The sequence below is a fragment of the Takifugu flavidus genome, chromosome 18 (assembly GCF_003711565.1).
Source record: "Takifugu flavidus isolate HTHZ2018 chromosome 18, ASM371156v2, whole genome shotgun sequence".
Taxonomy (NCBI): Eukaryota; Metazoa; Chordata; class Actinopteri; order Tetraodontiformes; family Tetraodontidae; genus Takifugu; species Takifugu flavidus.
The window spans coordinates 1,470,137-1,496,098 of NC_079537.1; the positions used below are offsets into that span (position 1 = coordinate 1,470,137).

Consider the following 25,962-nt stretch of genomic DNA (forward strand, 5'->3'; position numbering starts at 1 on the left):
AGGGAGACGTGGAACACTGGGTGGACGATCAGGGAGGCTGGGAGACGGAGACGAACTGCACTGGGGTTAATGATTTTGTCCACGGAATAAGGCCCAATATACCTGGGGGCGAGTTTTCAGGGATGGCGCTGGGAGAGGACGGCCCCTACTCTGGAGTCCGAGGCATTGACCTCGACCACGAACTGCCGCTCAGGATCTGGGTGCGTAAGGACTGGGGCATTGACAAACATGTTTTTTAGTCTCTCGAAAGCCTGTTGTTCCACCGGAGACCAGACGAAAGGGAGCTTGGAGGATGTGAGACGCGTGAGTGGGGCTGCCAGGCGGCTGTAGCTTCGTATGAATCTCCGATAGAAGTTGGCGAAACCTTGAAACTGCTGAAGCTGCTTTCGAGTAGTGGGAAGGGGCCAGTCCTTAACTGCTGCCACCTTAGAGGGATCTGCGCGAAGCTGTCCTTTTTCGACCACGAAGCCCAGAAAACTAACGATTCTGATTCCCTGATTCTGATGAGGTGGTAGGCATTCCTTAGGTCCAATTTTGTGAACACCGTGGCTGAGTGTAGGGGGCTGAAGGCTGAGTCAATCAGAGGGAGAGGGTACTTGTTTTTCACGGTGATGTCGTTCAATCCTGTTTAGTTGATACATGGGCGTAAGGATTTGTCTTTCTTTTCCACAAAGAAGAATCCTGCCCCTATGGGAGATGAGGAGGGGCGAATGAGACCGGCTGCCACTGACTCTGTGATGTATTTTTCCATGGCCTCCCGCTTTGGCTTGGCCAGGTGAAAAAGTCTCTTGGTGGGGAGAGTGGCACCGGGGAGCAAGTCTATGGCGCAGTCGTAAGGTCTGTGGGGAGGTAGCGAGGAGGCGGAGGCTTTACTGAAAACCTGCTGCAGGTCATGGTAGTCTGGAGGAACGTTAGTTAAATTTATTTCCTCGGGTGCTGGAGACGGGACTGTGGATCTGGCTGGCTGAGCTGACTTAAGGCAGTGGGCGTGGCAATGGTTACTCCAGTTGCGGATGGTGGCTGTGGACCAATCTATGTGCGGATTGTGGAACTTGAGCCATGGGATTCCCAGAATGACGGGGTTCAGGGGAGTGGTGATGACATACAGCTCTAGGTGTCCATGGTGGTTGCTGGAGAGGGTTAATCTCAGGGGTTCCGGTTTTAGCGTTACTAGCACTAGCAGCTTGCCATCCACTGAGTGAACCTCTTTTGGGGTTGACAGTTCATAGGTGGGGATGCCATGTGAGTTAACAAGGTCTGAGTCAATGAAGTTTTCATCAGCACCGGAATCAACTAGCACTTCAATAGGGACTGAGCATTCCTGGGAATAGACTGTACCTTGGACTTGGACCCTCAAAGCGGAGGAGGAAGAGATACGGCTCAACTTAGTACTTCCAAAAGCTGGTGAACCCCGCCTTTTGGGTACCTCGGGACAGTGGGAAACATAGTGTCCCCACTGCGCACAGTAGAGACACAGCTGGTCCCGCATGCGGCTATGTCTCTCCGATGGAGTGAGGCGTGTCCTCCCTAACTGCATGGGTTCGTCTGCTGGTGGCAGCGGTCGTTGCTCCTCGGCGTAGTGGACGGCTTCAGGGGATCCCGGGGTGGAGTCAGGTGAGTAAAGCTGGTGCTGGTTCGGAGCCGCCCCCTCTGCAGCCCCTGCCGCTCCCTAGCCCTCTCCCTGATCATATTATCTATGCAAATGGTCAAATCGATGAGGGAGTTGAGAGAATTGCACTCATCACGAACCGTCAATTCATCGTTTAGCTCCCCGGCCAACCCTTTGAGAAATATGGCCTGCAAAGCTGAATCCTCCCCACCCACTCTCCGCTGCTAAAATGCGAAAATTTACGGCGTAATCGGCAGCAGAGGACTTACCTTGTCGTAGGTCTAGCAGCTGGTTTACAGACTGCCTTCCCTTTACCGGGTGATCAAAAACCCTTTTCATCTCCTCTATGAAACTGGGGTAGTCGTTCATTAGCTCCTGATGTTGAGTGGAGATAGCTACGGACCAGGCGGCGGTCTGTCTGGTGAGTAAACTCATAACGAAGGCTATTTTAGCTTGAGGGGTGGAATACGTGAGAGGCTGCTGAGCGAATACTAACTGGCACTGGTGCAGAAACTGGGAGCATGTCCCTAAATCTCCCAAGTACCTGCCTGGTATGGAGATATAGGGCTCTCGTGGCTGTGGAGCTGGGTTGATCGGCGGGCCGCCGGCTGGAGGAGACTCGGCGGTGTTTGGGGCATGGGGAAGTCGTTCGTCCAGAGCCACCAGCTGTCCGCTGAGTTGGGAGACGCCGGCCGTGATTCGCTGCATGTGCTCCGATAGTTGGTGCAGGGCCGACTCCACCTGCTTCACTCGCGCCGCTTGCGCAGAAAGCATCTGCTTCAAAAGGTCCGACTCTGCTGGGTCCATGTTGGCCTGATTGTTCTGTTACGGAACGGTTTGACAAGCCAGGACCCAGACGCAGAGTGCAAACAAAAGGTTCTTTATTGGCACAATATCCAAGAAGATCAAACAAAGTAACAACAAAACTCAGGAAAAGTATCAACTGAAAGAGCGAATGAAAAATGACCATTCAAAATGGGAAAAAACCGACAGGAAAAAACCAACTGAGAAAGGTGACAAGGCACAGGAAAAAATTCACAAAACTAGAGAACAATGAGGCGAAGGACAGGCGATCTCGGGGAGCTGGAGCTGGAGCTGGAGCTAGATGCGCGAACCAAAGCAACAATCTGGCACCGGAGGCAAAGAGGGGAGAGGTTAAGTAAGCGCTGATTAGGACGTAACCAGCTGCAGGTGAGCTGGAGGCTCAGCGCTCTTCAGAGATCGGCCTGCCCCCGGATGCCATCCAGAAACTGAACCACGACAAATCCCCTCCTAATGTTACAGATTTTTGATAATTACCTGAAATTTTTCCTTCAAAATATTGACGCAATCTCTAGTTTCATCGCCTTTCCTGCAAGAAAAGTTAAAGACTGGAGTCCTTAAATCTCTTGTAAATTTGTAGTTTTCTAATTACTCAACAAATCAATCTTTATAAATTGAAGTTTCGAAAAATTGACCCCTGACAATTTTTCTACATCAAAATAGTAACACTAATATGTCATTGGGCAGCCTTCAGCTTTGACAGTATACATTCACTCTGGCATTGTTTCAATAAGCTTCTGCAATGTCAGAAGAGTTATTTCCATCCAGTGTTGCATTCATTTTCTTACTCAGACCTCATATTGATGAGGGAGTGTTGGATTGCCTGTAGTAATTGACTGACCTCACTCTTAATACACACATAATATTGCTGAACCTGGACCTGACCAAGTGCAGCAACCCCAGGTCAGTGCTGCCCCACAGGCTTGATGGGTGTTCAAGGAGTGTCTTTCTCTCTCTTTTTCTGCCCTGCATCTTGTCTGTCCCCTTATGTGCAATGGTTTACATCCAGGCTGGGCGGAGCAGTCACCTTGGTTTCCTATATACCTCCCATCAGCATTACAAGACCATTTCATTCATCATTCAGAGGCAAATTGTTCTGAAATCTCAAGTGGTAACAGTCTGGCTCAAATTTAGTATTGCGAGTTCTAATCCTAGTTTCTGTTGTTCGTTTGCCAAAGCTGTCTCTCTGCCTGCAGCCCTGAGGTTACGATAGGACACTGTAGGACCTCTGCTACCCGCGACAAGAAGTGGCTAAACCGTGACTGTCCTGGATATCCGCGCTGGAACACCACCGACAGTTTTAGCTTGTTTTTTTTCACGCTGCTTTCAGGCAGCGGGAAATTCCGAGCTCTCTACTCTGAGTAGGTCGCGTTTGACAGCGTGACACGTACGGTCACTTTTCGGATTCGGCCATTCATCGGGTTTGAGGACAAACGGTACCGGGCAGTGACAGTACGCAGCGAGCCGGGCAGCGAGACCGTCTGCTGGCCTGCTGTTTACCCGGATAAACGCGCGGTTGGACAGTTGTGTAGCGGTTCCGGCGACTGGCACTGAAATGCGTGCTACGTACTTTTTGATCGTTCATAAATCGGCGTGTGCTGCAACTCAGCCAGCAGTTAGACGGTGGCACTTGTAGCGTCGGAGGCACCGTTTAATCTCTGGGCATAGGACGATCTTTTCTCTCTCTCTCCCTGAACAACGCGCTCCTCCGAGGGCTGAAAGGTCACCGGGGCCGGACATACCCCCACCCCTTTCTCCTCCTCCTCCTCCTCCTCCTCCACGTCCTGCGGTCTGCTATGAAGATGTGAACTCTTCTCTCTCTTCATTCCTCACCCTTTCTCTCTCTCCGCTCTCTTGATCTCTCCCCCCTCCTGCGACTGAGACATCAAACGCGGCTGCCTCCCCACCCGCCCTCCGGGATGTACGAAAGCGTTGATGTTGTGGGTTTTAGCCCCAGCCCCAGCAGCCCAAGTGCTGGCTCTTTTCTCAGCATGGACTATTACCACAGACCCCCGGGGCTAGGAACGGAGAAGGGACCCCTGTCCACCGCAGCAGGATTTCAGCGTCCGTTTGGGGGATCACTGGTGAACAGCAGACACTGGAGTGGATCCAGCCACTGTGAGTTACTGTGGGAATAAAAATCACAATGAAGCCAAAAGTATCTGCAGGACACGACAGGTTTAGTCAGTAGAGATGAGTTAATCTGAAGAAAGACAGGGATGACTGGGTCAACCTAACAATTTATGTAACTTTACATATGAAAACACACGTTTAACCTTCAGATCAGGTGGGGATGAGATGAATAGTCAATATTCCATCATCTTAGATCGTTGGTTGTTTATTAGACTTGCTGTCTCCTGTTATTTTTTCAGCATCACATATTTTGCAGGTTTTTATATATTGTGGCCCAGTTTTGCATGTCTCAGGACACACTGACTGTCAAAGCTGCTGGTTTTGACCTGGGCTTCAAACAGGTGACCCTTTCACAGATTGGTGCTACGGCCGTGCGTCTTTGCTGTCGGTGGGTTATCGGTTTGGGGCTCAAAGGTTGTCTTTTTTTAACAGTGACCGATGACCTCAGTAGGTCAGTGGCAGCGTGCAGCCCTTTAGTGAACTTCTTCACTAGTGGGACCTTTCGGTGTTTACCTCTGGTCAGAATAGTCCTGCTTTTACAAATGTATCTGAATATTGTACACCGGATTCATTCATTCACTGAGCATAACAAATGAATGGTGGATGTGTTGGACATCTGATTGTAACATACGGCGTTTTTTTTTACTGTTAAATTAAATTGTGTTTATCTAACATTAGGAATATTGCTTTCAACTGCTGCTTTCAACACTGCTGTCCTTAGATGTAGTGGACTTGTGGAAAGGAATCATAATTGTTTGTAGATCTGTGGTATTTAAACCCAGAGTTTACTTTGTTCGATTCTGGAGTTATTCCATGGATTGTCAGGATATCATCAAATTCCCATCATGCATTGGCACAAGAATTACACCTGAAAACCTTTTAGATACTACAATGGATGAAACCATCCTAAGCACGCATCACTCTGGCCTCGAAGGCCATAAATAAGTTGGGCCAGTTAGTGATGGTGCTCATGAGGCACACGTAATGTTTTAGCATCCTATTTTTTGCCCACTGCATCAGCAATGTTGTACAGTAGTTGTTAATAGCAGCACGACCCCTGCTTGGCCCTCGCAATTAGTGGAAACATGGAAATCAGTTCAATTGACTGGAAGGCCAGACTAATAGAGTACAAAAAAAATGTGAAGACTTGCGATCAAAATGCTTTGAACTGAGCTTCTTAAGCACAGGCCATGTTTCCTGTGACTTGATAGCCCGGCTCGACCAAACGCAGGCAGCTAAAAAGTCGGGCAGCTACCCGAGGTCGATAATGTGGTGATGTCACTGTGACACGACTCTTGCACAATCGGGTAAGTCATAAAGGGAGTGCTAGTGGACGCTGTGCATCTCTCTGTGGCTCACCGCAGGTCTAGAGTGTTCAGAAATTCAAGCGGTTAGAGCTGCGCATGCCCCACCCAATACACACGCATGCACACACATAGACAAGGATAAAGAAACAAAGGTTAAAGGCCGTATATAGACTCACACGCATGCAGCTTGCAGATCCAGTAACATGTGAGGGGATGTGTGTGTGTCTGTGCGTGCTGTATCTGCTTGTTTCTTCCACAGTAGTGACTCACTGACAATTGGGAAGTGACCTACATCTCTCCCTCTCTTTATTTCTCCCTCTATCTGCCTCTTTCTTTCCTGTGTCAGCTGCCCAGTCATCACTTCACTGCACCGAATGACCTCTCTTTTCTGTCCATTGGAGACACCCTGGGAGAGAGAGAGTGGGTCCAGAGTGACGCACATGAACTGTCATTCAGTCACAGTTTGTTTGAGAATGTGATTGTATACTGCCCAAGTTTGACCTAAGTGAGAATTTGTGAAAGGGAGAGGAGGTGGCTGTCTGTGTGAGACTGCGAGTGCAATCGCACATCCATTAGATCCGTGCTGTAAAGGTGCCAGTGGACGGCTGGTTATTAATTCATTGCTTGGACACAGTTCTCTGAAATGGCATGATGCTGCCTGAATGTGACTGCAGAGGAATTTTGCCTTGTTTTGTGTCAGGTTCTAGAATATCGACTTTGACTGCAGTGTTATCAGCACAATTTTGTGCAACCTTTTAAAAGTTCCCCTACAACCCTGTCTGATTAACTCAGATATCCCATTGGTCAATACCAGCATACATGTTTCACTTATGTTGACTTAAATTCATCTCAAACAGGATGTTACTGAACTATTAATTGCAGAAAAATGGATATGATTATAAAAGTATTACAGCAAAAGCAGGTTGAGGTTGCATGTATAGTATAACATAACAGATCTCCTGGGATTTGGTGCTCATTACAAATTTCAACATTTAGCAAATAGAAAACAAGTTTTTGAGTTGCCACGGACAAAGAAAAGCAGCACATCCCACCAGAATGGGAACAGTTTGGAGAGACATGGAAGACAATTGGAATAATAATTTTAAAAAAAATCAAGGAACTTCTGGCTGTGCGAGTTAGGGTTAACCCTAACCCTAACCCCAAACACCAAATTTCTTTGAAGATTGACATTTGTTTTAGTCGACGCTGTCGTGTGAATTACACGCTAGATACGAGCTCGCACGGTATGTGATTCGCTTGGGTTCATGCTCAGCATCACCGCACGTTGTGACTGCCACTATGTCAACCGCCAACCAATAGAAATGCAACACAAAATGATGCGTAGATCAATGTGCTGCTTGGTCTAAGCAATAAAAGCATTTTGCATCCCGGCAATGGAGATGAGACCTGCAATTCAGCCTGCATTATCAATTCACAGTCAACATACATCAAACTCTCTCATACCCATCTCACAGTGTGGTTATGTGTGTGTGGCCATGTTCACCTTTCTAAGTAGTTGTTAAGTTACTTTAAACACAAGTTCATCATTACAACACCATTTCCTTTATTCTTCACTGTTTGCAAGTCTGAGAAAAGAAACAGTTTTTTGGCGAACATGATTAACGGGTTGGTATCCCAGTAAGATGCGCCAAGACCGTTAATGTCCATGGTCACACAAGGACAGCGTGAACTGCTGCTCTTTGGAAGGATTGAATTTACATAATTGGTTTATCATTGCAATGACTTGGTTTGATTAAACACAAACCCACTGATTTGTAATATCCACAAAGGCAATGTGATTTACCATACTTTATATGGTGTATGTCATTGTGATCATAATTTATTGATATGACCCCTCCCTATAGAAAAGTTGGCAGCAGTAATATAGAAATATGTTTTTATTTATAAGACCTTCAGTGTTTACATCAGCCACTCCAGCCGTTCTCCCTTTTGCTGGAACAGTGTAAGTCAGCAGTGTTGTACAAGGATTTAATTTCACCGAATTTCATCTTCTTTCCGATTTTTGTGCTTTGTCGTGACAAATGGTGACTTCCACTTAACTGTGATAACGCCTAAAGAGGAAATTCTGACTGATAAGAGGAGCAGAGGAGGTGCTCCAGCAGAGTAATCCAGCAGGCCTTGGCTGTTCTGAGGCAGCAAACATAAGGCAGAGAGCATGCTGGGTTGTAGAGCACTGCCTTGTGCTTAATGCTTAATATCAGCAAGCATAATGACATCATATAATGTCACACACATGTGATCTGTGCAGTTAGGTGTCTCAATTGTGGCATTGTTGCTTTAGCGATAAGAAGGTCACAGGTTTGATCCTAGGTCCTGAAGTCTACATGGAAAAGTGTCCGTAAGCAAGACAACTCAACCTTAGTATGATCCAAAGCTGCATATTTGGTGTGTGACTGGGGTGTGACTGCAGATTTTTAATGTAAAGTACTCAACAATAACTACAGAAACACTGACTGAATCGTAACTATACTTTCATTACTATTTAGTTACTAAGCGTCTATGGCCCAGAAGTTTAAAACAATTTGATCCTCACTGATGCAAACCCACGCTCTTCATGAAAAGAACAGCATAAAGATGAATTATGCTGTGGATACTGTGGTTTTCAACCCAGTATCGTAACCTCTGCAGCACTTGACTGATGGGTGAATAGCCGTGACCAAAGGATTAAAGGCTACTGGCGGTGGATTCAATTCCCAGTTACAACAGACCTTTCTGGGTTAGTATGCTCTCACTTTGCGTGTGGGTGTCCGGGAGGGGGGGGGGCTCCGGTTTCCCTCACCATCAACAGCATATAGGTCAAGTTAATAAACATTGGTGGGGCGGCCGAAGCTGCAGCGGCTCAGATTGACCCCCGATCTGGCCTCGGAATTATGTTGCGTGAGCAATTGACAGTAGTAGTGTTCTTGTGAAGCAGCTTTATATTTACATTTGGCAGAATTCATTCAGAACACTTGGTTTGTCTCAATAACGGGGTGAGAACTAGCCTAAAGTTCTCCTCAGTGAGCCTATTTACATGAACATAACTGGTCCTAATCAGCTGTAGGATCTGACACATTTAGATACCCTTCAGAAATGATCCAATAAAGCCTACAGATTTTACATGTAGACATATCTACAAGTCTACATGTTTCAGTCCATCAGTCTTTGGGAGTATGTACACGTTTTGTGACACTCAAACCCTGTTATTTTCCAAACATCCGATCTCGTCCTGTCGAACGCAGCGACGCCTCCGGCATCAGCATCGGCCGCCCCCGCTCTCGGTCCACGTTTGTTGTCTTCTGACTTCTGCCCGTGTTGTGACTATCACTTCCATTTTGTACGTTTTTTTGGTATATAACCGTGTCAGCACAAAATAAATTAGATATAAAGAACATGCACCACGACATCAGCGTATTGGGAAGAAATCTTGGTGTGTTAATCTGGTTTCACGTAATCAGATAACTGCTTCATCAGATTATCTGATAAAGCTTATTGCATTATGCTGTTTACACGATTGCGAGAATAAGCTAATAACTCCAGTTATCGGACAATGATCAGGTTTTCATGGCCATGTAAATAAGCCCATTGTGTCTTGAGAACCACACAGATAGGGGATCAGGAACCACTGGTCAGCATGTTGTATAATGTGAATGTTTTCTGGGCCACAGACCCACTCGGGGTTGTGATGGCACATTACGTCTGATAGTTGAAAGCTGTAGATGAAGTAGAGCAGAGGTGAATAGTGCAGGTGCACTGGGCATGCATCACAAAATGTCTTGGATTAAAACCAGATCTTTTTATTCATCCTTTTAGTATTATTAACATTATTATTACACTCAGCGCAACAAGAGACAACAGCAAAGGAAACAAGTTGGCACGAGGTGACGCAGACCTGCTGAAAGCCTCTTGGAATGAAATACATTTTAAATGGAGATATTGCCTTTTCCTGCAGTTATTTCCTGGATTAAGCTCTTAGAAGTACCAGCAGATGATTTTTGAGCTTTACTGAGTACAGGGCCCGTCTGCGTAGGGAGGTGGGCGAATTGGACCACACATGAGGGAAAATTCTCAACAGCCCCTTATTCACAAGATAATCTGTCACACGAAGGGAAGAATTTCTGTCGCAATATACTTTTTTCTGTAAAGTGGTTGTTTTGTTGTATGAGAATTTTTGGACTTCAGCCACCTGCTCAGGCTCCTCCAGGAGGTGAGACTACCAAACAGCTGCAAACCTTTATTTTAGTTTATAAGAAAGTGTCTTACACCAGGACCGCTCCCTCAACATGCACACACACACACACACGCACGCTTACAAATGCAAAGCCCTCTGCTTAGTTTGTAGCATAACAGACATTGCCTTGTAGAGAAGTCAGGGCTCACATGAAGAGATGTCCTCCTCATTCAACCATCCCTTCATTCATTTCTTTTCTCCTGTTTGTCGACTTCCCCGAAACATTTACTGACCTCTTCTAAACCCTGTCTGTTTCTCTCATGTTCTTTCTTTTTCTTTCATGCTTTATAATACTAGGTCTACGTCCTGTATAAGACCTGTGTGTGTGTGTGTGTGTGGTGTGTGTGGTGTGTGTGTGTGTGTGTGTGTGGTGTGTGTGTGTGTGTGTGTGTGTGTGTGTGTGTGTGTGTGTGTGTGTGTGGTGTGTGTGTGCGCGCTGCGTGCGTGCGTGTGTGCGTGCGTGCATGTGTGTGTGAGTGAATCTGAATCAGATCTCAGTACCAGAAATACTTGAATTAACCCTGAGGAGAGCTGCACTGTATTTGGCTCAGGAAATACCAGGAATGCTGCCTAATTGGGATTACAGTATCTCCCAAACTTGGAAATCTTATGGAATCATTGATACTGGTACATGTATCGGCAAGAAATGATGTTAATGACTTGGTTGAGGATGCTTGCGGACAGATTTAGTGCGTGTCGGTTGTCATAATGGTCACGTGTGTGTCGGTTCTCATATTTGTAATACAGACCTGAGGAACATATCATTTCTCACAACTCATCAAAACAACTTTTTCTTTGGCAGTCAGTGTTGTCCTGCTGCCTTATATTCCTTGTAATCTTTAACCCAACTTGACATTTTCAGTCCAAAATAATGTCAAATGTTAAAAAAAAAGCTGTCACTGAAATGCAACAGAACGATTTTTATTATGTTTTACTCAACGTAATTATGCCTCCTCTGTCTGTTGCAGCCATAGAGACGGAAAGCACGAGTTCAGGCGAAGACCTCCTCCTTCCCAGCCCGCCTTCACCTCCTCCACCACCCCGTGTCTACAAACCCTGCTTTGTGTGTCAGGACAAATCCTCAGGATACCACTATGGAGTCAGTGCCTGCGAAGGCTGCAAGGTAGGCGGCTAACCAGAACTGGGACCTAAAGTTAGACCAACAGATTACTTTTGGACAAACACTCTTTGCAGTTTCAAAAATAGTAACGTGACTCTGCCGAGTATTTGCATAATAGGCTGGCAACAAAATTCTGACCTTTGCACCTCCGGGGATCTGTTAATCCGCTTTACTTCATCTCATCCCACACGTGCACACGCTCGTACACACTCACGCAGACTTAAAAGCGATCGCATACTGTATCCATTTTGGGTGCAGAATATATTTCTATAATTCTAAATTCAGATCACTTTTTTGCATGTTGTTGTTAGGGAGTATTTTCATGATTATCAGTTTGACGCGCTGTTATTCACAGTCATGAGAATTACGCATTCTTCCAGGTAAATTCAACCTAATCGGGCTATTTCTAGCTTTGACTGTAAAGACTGTCTTCTAATCTAACTTACTGCTCATGGTGTTGTAACTGAAGACATGTTGCACACCAGTTGCGCAAGTGTGTCTTATTTTGTGTATTTGTCACCTATGTTATGCTAAAAATATTAGTAATATAAGGACTCAGTCTTGATGGAACCAGTATTGCACCAACACCGTGGTTGTGCTTCTGTTTGTCCCTGACAGGGTTTCTTTCGGAGGAGCATTCAGAAGAACATGGTGTACACGTGTCACAGAGACAAAGTTTGCGTCATAAACAAGGTGACCAGAAATCGCTGTCAGTCCTGTCGACTGCAGAAATGCCTCGACGTTGGAATGTCTAGGGAGTGTGAGTACACTTCATTTCTATTTTGGGAATAAATGAAGAAAGAGAAGTACATCATGGCTGTCTTTATTCAGACCACCTGTCATTAGAGGCTCTGCTAACACACGGGTGGTATAGTGTCAGCGTTGTCCCATTTTCAGAGACAAGACTGTTAGAAAGGGTCACTTCATGCACCTATTCCTGATATACCCAGGTGTCTGTGTCTTTTCCTTTATAGGAATAGTACAACGCCAATAACTATTATCTATACGGTTATAATTTGATTAGAATTTTGACTGATGTTTCTATTCAGAAAAACTAAAAAAATGTCTTCACGTTACTTTTGCAGGGGTTTTATACACGACTGCTAAATCATCGCGTAGCAAATCAAATTTGGTTGAGTTTTCCCCCAAGCATCCACTCATTTCTAATTATGTTGCATCTTCAATTGAAGATCTCTGTCTCCGTCCTTGACTGAACATGTTTTCAGTGGTGAAACTGTGGTGGTAAATTCCATCTCTTCTCCTGCAGTGGTGCGAAATGACCGAATGAAGAAGAAAAAGGACGAGAAGAAGCCAGCGGAGGTGGAGACCTACGTTTTATCAGCCGACACCGAGCAGATGATTGAACGAGTCCGCCGGGCCCATCAGGACACGTTTCCTTCCCTTTGTCAGCTGGGAAAATACACCACGGTAACACTCTCTCACACTCTCTCTCTCTCATACACACACACACACACAGATACACTCATCTTAAAGGCTCTTATAAACCATTACAAACATTTCTAAGCTTCCTACACTCAGGTCTTTGAAGACATGTCTGTTAAAATCCAGACTATATCACCAGAATCTTCTGCCCTGACTAGTAATCATTGACCTATGTTTTGTGGGAATTATCAATTTAAAAACAAGGAATACTGAAACTTTACAAAGATACGTGGCATCTTTATGTAAATCATGTATATTAATGAAAATCTGCTCTTCAGTCGCTTAATCCATATCACAAAAGCAGCTGTCTTTACTCAGTGTTGTCTTCACCCTGCAGAGCAACAGCTCGGAGCATCGCGTCTCACTGGACGTCAGTCTTTGGGACAAGTTCAGCGAGTTGTCCACCAAATGCATTATCAAGACAGTTGAGTTCGCCAAGCAACTCCCTGGTTTCACCACGTTGACCATCGCCGACCAGATCACCCTGCTCAAAGCCGCCTGCCTCGACATCCTTGTGAGTTCTTACCCTTCCTCAGTGTAGACAAAAACCACATGAGAGTCATGAGAAATGCTGAGTATTTGGTCTCCCACTGTCCCTGTAGATTCTTAGAATCTGCACCCGCTACACACCCGACCAGGACACCATGACCTTCTCTGATGGTTTGACTCTGAACCGCACACAAATGCACAATGCTGGGTTCGGACCCCTTACAGACCTGGTCTTCTCCTTTGCCAGCCAGTTGCTTCCGCTGGAAATGGACGATGCAGAGACGGGGTTGCTTAGCGCCATCTGCCTGCTTTGTGGAGGTAAAGTAGCTGGTTATCTACATCTGCAATGAAAGAAAGTGTCTGGACATAATTATATAAGTGTACCAGATCTTGCTGCACTGAGTTTTGCATCCTGTTTTATGTGTGCAGATCGTCAGGATCTTCAAGAGTCAGACAAGGTGGACATTCTTCAGGAACCAATCGTGGAAGCTTTGAAGGTTTGAAATACTACTCTCTACTATGCTATGATATGCTACATAGAAAAGTTGTGAACAGAGGCTTATCTCGGGTCATCAACAGCTTTATAGGGGACAAAAATAGTACGCTCTGATGTCAGGGCTGATCGCACTTTCATAAGTTGTATCCTACCGCCACCTAGTGGTAGTTGTGCAGAGCGTTTATAAAGCCAGTTTGGTTTGTCTGTCCATGGTGATTGGTGGACTGATGTTAGTGCTGGAAGGGATTTGCTACCAAAATTGGGAGTGAGATAATCATATATCAGCAACACAAGACTGCACAGAGAGCTTGTGGCATTGAGAAGCGCTATGCTGTCTTGGTCCTTGAAGGTGTAATGAGCCAGGACCATCCATTGATCTTGAGTTTGCTGACTGTAAATGAAGCAGAATGGCTCAAAAACAGACGTGTGAGGGGAAGCACTGAGGTTAGACCAGTACGTGCATCCCAGTATACCAATCATTACTCTTGCACATTAATATGATAACTTTACATTTATGTCCCCTAAATGCTTCACATTTTCCATTCATAGAGAATGAATTGTATAACACTAAATACTAATACTAAACTAATACAAATGTCTCTCCATATCTGCCTGTTGGTGAAGATGTATGTGAGGAGGAGGAGGCCTGAAAAACCTTGTATGTTCCCAAAAATACTGATGAAGATTACAGACCTCAGGAGCATCAGTGTAAAGGGTACATTAACACACACACACACACATGCACATGTGCAACACTTTAAAGTTTTTCCCCAGGGGAGGGGACACCCATTTTATACGATCTACTTTATCTACTAATGGGTTTATGCACACCAAGTGTTCAACTTTAAAACCCTGGAAATGGCACAAGGACGTGATCACAAAGGAAACCTAACTGATCCAGTATTTCTTGTCACCATTCCCCAGGAGCAGAGCGAGTGATCACACTGAAGATGGAAATTCCCGGTTCCATGCCTCCGCTCATTCAGGAGATGCTGGAGAACTCGGACGGTGTGGAGGGGCACGGAGCGGGGGGAGGAAAAGCTAGGAAGGAGGAGCAAATGCAGCAAGGAAGCCGTCGTCCAAGTCCATCTCCAAAATCCATCCCCTCTCCGAGCATAAGCCCCGCGTTGGGCAGCCCCTCGGCCCTCTCCCCCTCCCACTGAACTCCTGCACTCCTTTTGTATGTTTCCCAGAAAACCCTTCACACATAAACTCCATCTGAAAATGAAACCAGGGGCAAACCATCTCAGTACTACTGCAGCAGGAAGGATGGGATGACAGTTACACTGTAGGGTTTTGTGTATAAAAGTGTGATTCCTGTTGATGGACAGACTTCAGAAGAAATGTTTGTCCTGTATGAAAAGTGTACAGCTTACTCTATGACTGTAACATACTGTATATAAAAAGAAGAACGATGTAGTCAAACAGAAGGATACAAGAAGATATTTTCCTAAAAATACACGTATATGCACCGTAGCTGTATTCTCTTACCAACCACACACATGCACGTGCGCAAGCACGCAAAATGTCCACTTTGGATCTCAGACACATTAGGTAAAATGGTGTTACATTTTCCTTAGCTGGAATAAGAAATGTGAACAATAAATTCTTCAATATAAATGATTTGTTTTTCAAATTTAGCTTCTGAAGACACACGTGACTATAATTACACCACAAAGATTGCGACTTTTTGAATCTTATTTTACATATATAAAGCGGTCGGCCGGCTGCCGGATGCTTTCAACCAAAGTTAAAATTGAGGAACTCTGAACAAAAACCTCCACCAAAGCAGAAAACTTCCCCCCCAGGAGAGGGAAATGCTAGCAAGACCAGGCGCTGGCAGTATTTTAATAACTAGAGCATCAGAGCAGTCACCCTCTTGGATGTTTTGTCCTTGCTAACATCAAATAATAGACACCATCGCTGCATCCACATTCACCTTCTTCGAGCTGGATTTCAGGAGCTGATGTAGATATTCATCCGACATCATCACGTAACTGTGATGACCTTTGTAACATGAACAAATATATCCAGATGAGTGCTTTTGCATCAGTCAACTATTCCTAACTTTTTCTGGACCGTTTAGATTGTGATGGCACCCCCAGGCAAACACACGGTAATATAACAATCACATGACTGGCCATTTATGCAATGTGCAAGATGGTAATTACCCCTCCGATTTGAAGGAGACACGAATATGTGCACCACCATATATATTATATACTTTAGTTACTGTTTGATTAAAGTCAACTTCATCTTTTCTTGCATTCTTTTTCTAGAATATGTTGAGCATGAAAAGCATCCAAGAGGGCAATTACTGCTTTGATGTCTTTGATTATGGTTTATATCAATGTATGCAGTAGTTCTGACATCAGAATATATTCACAAGGAGGAAACGGTAAAAAGAAAAAGAAAAAGAAGCATCATCCAAATCTGCATCACTGTCCACACACAGCACTACTGCCTCACTCCAGTGTAAAACCAGGTAGAAATCATATCTGTTGTCCTTTGTGATGTGTGTGGAGGTAAGACTCATTGGTAATGATACAAATACAGGGAGTTTAATAAAATATCACAATTTTCTGCTGTCTTGAGATGTCTGAGTTTGTTGCGTCTGCGCTTATGGTCACGAGATCCCCATCATGCTCGCCGGAGATATCAGGAACCATATACTGGATGGAAATCCAAACTCAGAAAATTGTAATTTGATGATGATGACACAGTTATCATGCAAGGTGATGCACAGGACCAAATGATTAGTGAAAACGGTGACTCTGCTTTGGGATGTTGGGTGTGGATCAATAGGGAGAATTTTTTTTAAAATTTGAACCACAAAAACAAACAAAAATGTACAACTTTCACAACGGAAAATAATAACTAACATTTGTGTAGATTGCAATTACATTTATCAACGGCAGATAGTAGTAAATCGTCTGTGGCCGTTAATTGGTGCTAAACCTAGAACGACATATTATTTTTTTTTAAAACGCTATATTTTTTCTCAAGAATATTTAAAATATACATATGTGTGTATGTGTGTGTCTGTATTCGGTAGGACTATTGCATTTTAAAGCCAAATGCATACGAAAACCTCATTGATTCTTCGTGAATCATGAGGCATTTGTTTATGCTAAAAAGTCCACTTTAAAAGTGGAATCTGTTTAGTCATTACCTGCTGATGCACATGCATTAAGACCAGGGTAACGGCAGCTGCACTGGGTTAATAATAAAGTAGCAAAGGGTGCGACTGATCAACTCCAGCAGGAGGCTTTTTATTTCTCTTCGCTTTGACTATAATCAAGTTCCACCAGTCAACAACAACCTTTCTGCTCTTTCAAAGCTCCACACATCCCTTGTAAATAACTGTTCCTGTTCTACTGAGTGCGGCCATAACAAAAATAGGATAACTCCTCCAAACAGAAATGTTTGCATAAACTGCAATAGTTGTCAGCCTTCCAATACTCAATTAAAACAATGAACATGCTGTAGAATCTCACAGCCGTTATCTAAACTGCACATACTGATAACCAAGTAGCCTGGAAAGTAGCAAATGTGACAGTGAACATACACAACACAAAACTGACACCAAATCAACTGATACAGCTTGCATATAACAAAAGCACTACAGTCACTGATAAGTAACTAATTAGCATGATATCAATCAGTCAATCAATCTTTATTTAAATAGCGTCTGTTCCAATCAAAATTGTTTCTAGGTGCTTTCCAAAATCCCAGGGCCTGACCCCTAACAAGCAACAGTGGCAGGGTAAAACTCCCCTTTAACAGGAAGAAACCTTGAGCAGGACCAGGCTCATATAGAGGGACCCTCCTGCTGATGGCTAGCTGGGTAGAGAGGGAGGAGAAGGGGGGAGGACAGGTAGAGGATAGATATGGTTCCTTCACAGCTGGTGTTGAGGAGGTCCTTAGCCACTCATTCCTCATGTATAAGCCTACCGACCAGTCCGGAAGAGGGGAGGGGCTGCTGAATGAACAGGGATGCAGAGACAGTGTGTTTGGCATCAGCTGGTCATGGTGAACAACCTGCTATTGTCCATCGGAGTCCAAAGTATAGGCAATAAGACAACCACTTGGCGCTCCCCTATGGTGGGAGTGCTATGAGAGGCAAGGAAGTTCAGTCCACAATTTCTCTGGTTTTTAGCATCCCTTCACTGGCTTCCAGGGAGTTTGTAGCAGCGGGTATTTGTAAGCAATATAACCCAAATGTTATACTAATATCAAGGGGCTTTGATCATGAAGTGGCCTACTATGTTATGTAACTTTGAAGTATTAATACCGTCTATATATAGTATATAATTTAATTTTTAAAAAATGTTTTTTAGAGTTTTTTTTTTTTTTTACAGAAATTTCACCATGTCTAAATGGAAACCAAACGAAGCGGCATTTGAGTAGCATTGTCAATAAGTCATTAATATTGTGCAGGACATCAGAACATCATCCATAGTGTGGCGACTGGTTCTAAAGGTGAGCTTCTACCATGCATGAAGTTGTCCTCTATGGTTTTGAGATATGGGATGAAATTCAGCCTTGATAATTCTGATAGCCTTTAGGAAATGGTGTGTGCCCAGATACACTCTGTTCATATTTTGCTACCCTCTTTGGTGTTTTGGGTTGTTTTGTTTTTTATCACCATCAAACAAACAAATACAACTTTAATGTCATTAATACCTGTGTGCTGAGGTTTTTACTTTGGTTTAAAGACAAATTGGAGATTAAAGACTAAAACTAGTCCAAACGAACCCAGTATAGTTATAATTTGGGGTATTCGCTATTTTATTAAAATACTTATCTGTTAAATGTAACAGTCATTAGTCTGATTTATTTGCACAATGGAAAACGTGTCAGTACTTGTAAAGCCATATGGAAAAGCACATACCTGCACTCCAAGTTATGTTTCCAAGTTCAGACCAACTGTTCTTCTTGAGGCAAAGGCAAACAAGCAGGCAAAGAAGTCAATGGGCCCTCCAAATGAAAAGTTGCCAGATCCACACAACTATCTCACAAAACATGTGGGAGAGCTCAGATTTCTACCAAAGTTAGATGTCGAGCGTCACGCCCCCCATGATAATAAGCCCCCAATTCCACCCATGACAGCCAAGCTACCTTTAAGACCACCTCCCGACTATGTCCAGACTGCTATATTTCAGGAGTATAAAACAATACAGCCAACACCTAAATGCGCAGTCAACCAACATGGAGACAAGGTTGTTGTCAAGAATCTGGGATACCCCACTTATATATTGCGAAAGGACTATGGACTTATGCCTCAGTACCTGCAGAAGCACAATGAAAAAGAAAAGAAAGCTCAAGAGGTCGCTATTAGGGCCGAGAAAGAGATAAAGGAAACTATTGTGAGAGAAAAATTGGAGGAGCAACAAGCTGCTTTGGAAGGCCTGAAGAAATTGTGGAGCAGGCTGAACTATGAGTACTGTTGTCTCCCACTGATCTTAGAAACTCGGGGTTTTAAAAACCACAAAAAGTATCTGGAAGATAGTCTAGACTGGGTGGAAAAAAGCATCAAATACTTGGAGAAATACCGGGCCAGACACCCATTTCAAATGTTTTCAGAGCTACAGGGCACAAAGCATTAATATTTGCACAGTATCATTAGATACTAATGGTGGTGGCAGCTCAATCTGTAGGGAGCTGGGCTGAGAAGAGGAGGGTTCAGGGTTCAAGCACCAGTGTGGACAAAACATGGAAGGTTTCTGGTAGTAGGGTAAGTTGCTGGAACATCTTCAGTGCACTACCGTGGTATCCTTGAGCAAGGTACCGAACCCATAAATGCTCCTATAGGGCCCTGTGATGAACTGGAGACTCACCCAGGGGTTCCCCATGAACCTGAGAGACAAGACGAGTATCTTCAGACAAGAAAAGTTTATGCAGAGAACTATAGGCACTGTCTTTTGTCTTCCAGGCTGGACTACTGCAATTCTCAACATATGGCCAAGCAAAAACCTTCAAGACCTTCAACAACTGATGAAAAAACTGTGTTGCTGCACATAACCACAAATTAAGACAATTGTTTTATGCCACCCCCTTACGCTCTTATATTTCTTTATTAATTGCTAATTATATTGTTAATTACTAATTCACTCATTCAATTCAATTGAATAGGTTTGTGTATGTCAAAGGTGGTTGTTCTAAGACTGTAGGGAACACTCTGCTTCCTCTAAGACTGTGAATAAGTAAACAGTTTTGTTTACATCACAGTACCTTGGAGTTTGTTTTGAATCAGCTTATTATTACAGGTTGACTGACACAATTTACTTCTCATGCATTCTAATTGCATCTCAGTGCATGGACCTGTGGACAATGGATCGGCATAAGTGGTTTTTTTCCCCATTGCTGTAAAACTAGACCTGAATTTAAAAGGATGGGGTCACAAATACACCTAGCCCCTTCTAGAGGTACATGGAGTGCTGCATTGAACCTTGAAGAAGTTGAGGTCTTTCTTGAATTCAGCAGTTACTATGGCAGATTTCTCCAAAAATGTGAAGCCACTAAATGCGGTAACAGCTGGATATCCTCCAAATAGCAAAGCAAAATGTAGAAAAGACAATCTCCAAACTTGCAACCCCAAGGAACCATTTTTTGAGCATTAGATTGACTCCTGTGAGCTGACTTTTGACAGAATAATGTAGAAGCAAACTTTGCCACCTATTCTGGGTTGTGCTAATCCTAAACTTAACCTGCTCCACATGGATGCCAGTACAATAGGGTTAGGTCCAGCTTTATACCAACAGCAAGTTGGTGAGCACAGTGATTGCGTCTGAAAGTTGAGGTTTGTCTAGGAGTAAAGCTGCATATTCGGCACATAAGTTGAAGTCCGTGGCCCTTACATGGGCTGTCACAGAAAAATTACTGAGTATGTTTTACTGCCAGTTTTACTATCACCAATAGTAACCCTCCCTACATACATCCTAAACTCAGCCAAACCTGATGCACCTGGTTATAGATAGCTCTTCTAAATGTCTAAATGTAAACCAAACAGAGCGGCATTTGAGTAGCATTGGCAATAAGTCATTAATATTGTGCAGGACATCAGAACATCATCCATACTGTGGCAACTGGTTCTAAAGGTGAGCTTCTACAATGCATGAAGTTGTCCTCTATGGTTTTGGATGAAATTCAGTCTTAATAAGGCCACCTTCCTTGACTCACATATGAACTTAAGTGTTATTCCATTCCTAACCCATAGGGTTCAATATGATGTTGGCCCACCTTTTGCAGCTATTACAGCTTCAACTGTTCTGGGAAGGCTGTCCACAAGGTTGCGGAGTGTGTTTATAGGAATTTTCGACCATTCTTCCAAAAGCGCATTGGTGAGGTCACACACTGATGTTGGTCGAGAAGGCCTGGCTCTCAGTCTCCGCTCTAATTCAAACTGTTCCCACAAGGTTGGGAGCATGGAATTGTTCAAAATGTTTTTGTATCCTGGAGCATTCAAAGTTCCTTTCACTGGAACTAAGGGGCCAAGCCCAACTCCTGAAAAACAACCCCACACCATAATTCCTCCTCCACCAAATTTCACACTCGGCACAATGCAGTCTGAAATGTACTGTTCTCCTGGCAATCTCCAAACCCAGACTCATCAATCAGATTGCCAGATGGAAAAGCATGATTCATCACTCCAGAGAACACGTCTCCACTGCTCTAGAGTCTAGCTTTACAGGCGCTGTGCAGAAAGTCGGCAACCTCTTTGCAATATGCGCTTCAGCATCCGCTGACCCCTCTGTCAGTTTACGTGGCCTACCACTTCGTGGCTGAGTTGCTGTTGTTCCCAAACTCCTCCATTTTCTTATAAGAAAGCCTACAGTTGACTTTGGAATATTTTAGAGCAAGGAAATTTCACGGCTGGATTTGTTGCACAGGTGGAAATGACAGTTCCACGCTGGAAATCACTGAGCTCCTGAGAGCGGCTCATTCTTTCACAAATGTTTGTAGAAACAGTCTCCATGCCTAAGTGCTTGATTTTATACACCTGTGGCCGGGCCAAGTGATTAGTACACCTGATTCTGTTCATTTGGATGGGTGGTCAAATACTTTTGGCAATATAGTGTACATCCTAACCTCAGCCAAACCTGATGCAACTGGTTATAGATAGCTCTGCTCTTTCCACCTACTCCTTCATGATGTAGTATAGCATTGGAAAGCAGAATGAAGACATGGACACCATCAAGGAGACCATATGCTAAACTGGTGGCTTTTAATGCCTCAGAAAAAGAAAAGTAAAGGATCTATCGAAGTCCACCGCCAACCACCTTTCATGCCTCAAAAGTCATTTCACCAGAGGTGATTGTTATCTTTGATAGGCATGATATCTGTTCTGGTGAAAATCCTCTGATCACTTGGTCATATTAGTGGAGTCCACTCCACTGACTCCTGAAACTCTGCCCCCTTGCCGCAAAGGGTATGAAATTTGTGGTTTGCCAGTTATCCCTGCCCTTTCACTTTCTGAATTTCTGAAAAGCAACAAACAGATACAAGTATCAGATAAATGATTATTCAGTTGCAAAGTAGTCAATCACCTCTATTTCCAGAGGGAAAACACCAGCTTTAGTATGCTTTATTATTGAGAGAACAGACTAGAGCTCAAAATGGAGTCTTGTACGGTAAGGGGCAGGGAGTGACAGGAGTCACTCATCAACATGTGCCAACAAGAGAATAGAGCGATATGATTGTTGAAATTCTGCACAGTGATAGAGGTCATTTTGGTGTTGAATGCACCCTTGATCTAATGAGAGCTATATTTTGGGGGGCCTAAAGCATTCTTAGTTGTTGAAGAAAAGGTTAAGACACAGAATCACTTTATGAGACGAAATACATCACCAGAGAGACCGGTCAACCATTGGAGCTGGTTTGCTTGGACTTTCTGGATGTAAAAAAATGATCTAAGTAACACCAAGGACATATTAGTAATAACCATTTTACTAAATATGACCTTGCAAAACAAACCACATGAAAAAGGTAGCAATTACAGGTTCCCCGAGAGGCTCCATATTGATTAGGACCCTGATTTTGCATTATCATGGAGGTATGTGGAATGATGACCCATATCATCCATAGAGCAACCAATCAATATAACACTTTTACAGATGTTCATTCACCTTAAATAATAGAGATGTGCCCCACCAAAGATTCTTTAAGCCTCTGGTTCATGCGTACAGTCGTACAAAACACAGTCAAAGGGTTTGCGCCTTATGAATTTATTGTATGTTTGGAAGGCAGCCAAGGCTCCCTGTAGACTTATGCTGCATTCACACCAGAAAGACTTCAGCGACCACAGCAACCAGCTGCAACTCGTTTTCAATGGTCTCTCATGTAGATAGGTGACAGCCAGTGGTGGCAACAGTGAGCAATGAGTTGAAGCTGAAAGCTCAAGTTTATGCAAATGTGGTGTCAGGTTCTGACAAAAACTCGAGGAGGGACCCAGAAGACACACAAAAAGACCACTTCGGTGAGCTACTACTTAATTACAAAATATTTACAGAGTGCGCGTCCTATAAATGGTCACGTCAGTGAACGAAGTGCCCAGCCAAACCCAAGGAACTGCTCGTCGGAACAGTGGTGACCTAAAACAAAAGAAATAACACGGTCAATCGTCAATCAAAGAAACTCTGTTTACCACGAGTACAGATAAAACGATCTGACAAAAGGCAGCTGGTGCCAGCTGCTTAAGAGGCCTGCCAAATGACCAGATTAACTGCTGGTGTGGAGGCAGCCAGCACAACAGATGAGTCCCCCATGCCCCCTAGCGGACAAACAGAACACAAACAACCCCAAAAACACAGAACAGACAGAGGATCATAACACGAGGAGTGACGGCACCACAAAAAGTAAATCAAATGTCTAGAAGAAGGTGTTGGAAATTGTAGGGATATCTGGTAAGTTGTAGTTTATGTAGTACATGTAAACATGTGCAAAGCACATGCTAATTTAAATTTTAGCAAGGTGACAGGCTGTGTCTTTATTCAGAGGGAGAAATGGTGATGTTGTTTGTCTTATTTTGTTGATAATTGAAATAGTAGATTGTATAGATAGATAGATAATTGTATTTTTAATTTTTAAATGGGTCTCAAAATTACAATTGCTTGTAGGTGTGGTGTTTGCAATGCACACAAGAGTTGTCTTACAGCAACAACACATCATCTATGCTGAGACACTTGCGTGCTCGGCATGACGACAATCATGACCGTGTCAACACTGGAAATCCTGACAGTAAGCTAAATATATACGTATATATGTATGAGTCTATTGTAGATTAAGGATGGGCAGATCGATCCCGTGGTATCGATATATCGATACTCACAAGCTACTCATTTGGTATCGATGTTCTTTTATAAATATCGATACTAACTAAAAAAAAAAAAATTGGGGGTGTATGCATCACTTTCCGCCGTTTTAGATTAGTTACTTAAATTAATATGTGCCAAGACACCCCTATACCTGGCGGCGTACTGAGCTGGCCCATGTCACGTGACAGGAGATAGGGAATGAGCATCAACCTGCAACATAGCCTGCGCCGAGCCGACACAGTCAGCAAAAGGCAGAGCCGGAGGAAATAATCAGCCAGAGACGCAATCGTGTTAAAGCAGAAAATGTGAATATGATACGATTTCTGAAAAGCAATCTGAGACTTCAGTAAAGTGTGATAACATACCTCAAGTGCACTAAAGGTGTGATGGTGTCAGACATTGTTCTAATTATTTTTTTATGGAACAACTGTCTTATGCAGGTTTAAAGGATAAGGAAATCCTACTAATCAATTGACCATAATAAATTGTATATAAATGGTCTGTATTTGTCTTAAATGTAATAATATTTTGACTGACAAAAATTGCCAGTAAGAAATGAACGGTATCGGGATCGATATCGATGAAAATACAAGAAAAAGTATCGGTATCGTATCGAATCCCAAAAGTGTGGTATCGCCCATCCTTATTGTAGATGTGTTGAAACATCTTTTTTTTTTATTCAGTCATTCATTGTCTTGCTCTCTGTGTCATAGATATTTGAAAGAACAAATTCTGACAAGAGCTGAGGATCCCTTGAAGTACTGGGTTGCTTGAAAGACGGCGTATAGCCTACGCCGTGGAAACTTGCATGCAAGTAGCTGTGCATTCCAGCATCATCTGTTCCCTGTGAAAGGATATTTTCCCAAAGCTGGGGAAGCTGGTCAGCCAGAAGAGGAGCAGACTAAAGCCTGCAACAGTAGAAAAAATTATATTTCTCAATAGAAAAAACTGTGAAGAGGAAATAACTTGTCTGCTTCTGTGAATAATCATTCCAAATCAAACATGCAAGTCCCCAAATGATAAACCATTATCTTTAAAGGCTTTCCTTAACCCATTTAATCCCAAATTTTTCCCAGACACAAAAATATCCAAATCATGTGTCATTAGCATCCCTTTGAAACAATCAATCATAATTTTTAGAAATTTTCATGGAAAAGTGTGTGAAAAAGTGTGTTTTATGATCGGTCACAATTGTGACCGGTGGGATACTGTGTTGTATCAACCAATGGACAGACTGAATATAGGTCTATTTGACCTGTGCAGTGTGTTTGTGTGTGTGTTTGTGTTTGTGTGTGTGTTTAAGCATGCGCGTGTGTGCGCACGTGCGTGTGTGCGAGCGCGAGTGTATAAAATCCTTATATCAAAGGCTAGTTATTATCACTTTTAAAAGCCTTATACTATCGGCTAGCAATATGAATATTTGGAGCACCGTTATGAATATTGAGGTTAAGACAAAAAACAACAACAATCATCAATGTACTTCAACATTGTAACTTTAGTGCAACTTACTTTAGTAAGTTGCACTAAAGTTACAATGTTACAATTTAGTGCAACATTCATTTGAAAACGTTCATTTTTAGTGCAAAATTCATTTGAACACATTCATTTTTAGTGCAGTATACATTGAACACACTGAACATGGAGGTAAACATTTAGGATAGAGGTAGCCGGCTGAACATGCTTTCAAGTATAGGCCTACACTGACTGACTGAACAACAAAATAAAATAGGTTGTAGAACAAAGAGCAAAGCAACACCTTGAATGACTAAAAAATAACATCTTTTCCTGGAACATTTATGACATTTTGATGGGTATTTTTTTTCAGCTTTTCTTCCTAGACTCCAAAGTACTGTTTGTTTGTAACTGTATGCAACCACTTGCGTGTGTGTGTGTGTGTGTGTGTGTGTGTGTGTGTGTGTGTGTGTGTGTGTGTGTGTGTGTGCATGCTTGTGAACTCTATGTCCAACTGCATTCTCCTGTCTTTCCTGTTTTTCTT

The 25,962-nt window shown here is 43.4% G+C and overlaps 1 protein-coding gene across 1 annotated transcript; it reads left to right on the forward strand.

Moving 5' to 3' along the window:
• The first annotated feature begins 3,628 nt into the window (after nt 1-3,628).
• On the forward strand, nt 3,629-16,233 carry LOC130514378 (retinoic acid receptor alpha-A-like). The gene is made up of 9 exons (XM_057013906.1): nt 3,629-4,549; nt 11,071-11,225; nt 11,841-11,982; nt 12,490-12,650; nt 13,003-13,179; nt 13,268-13,472; nt 13,584-13,651; nt 14,275-14,365; nt 14,575-16,233. The coding sequence occupies exons 1-9, from the start codon at nt 4,351-4,353 to the stop codon at nt 14,811-14,813; spliced, it is 1,437 nt and encodes a 478-aa protein (XP_056869886.1). The 5' UTR covers nt 3,629-4,350; the 3' UTR covers nt 14,814-16,233.
• Nucleotides 16,234-25,962: the final 9,729 nt, after the last annotated feature.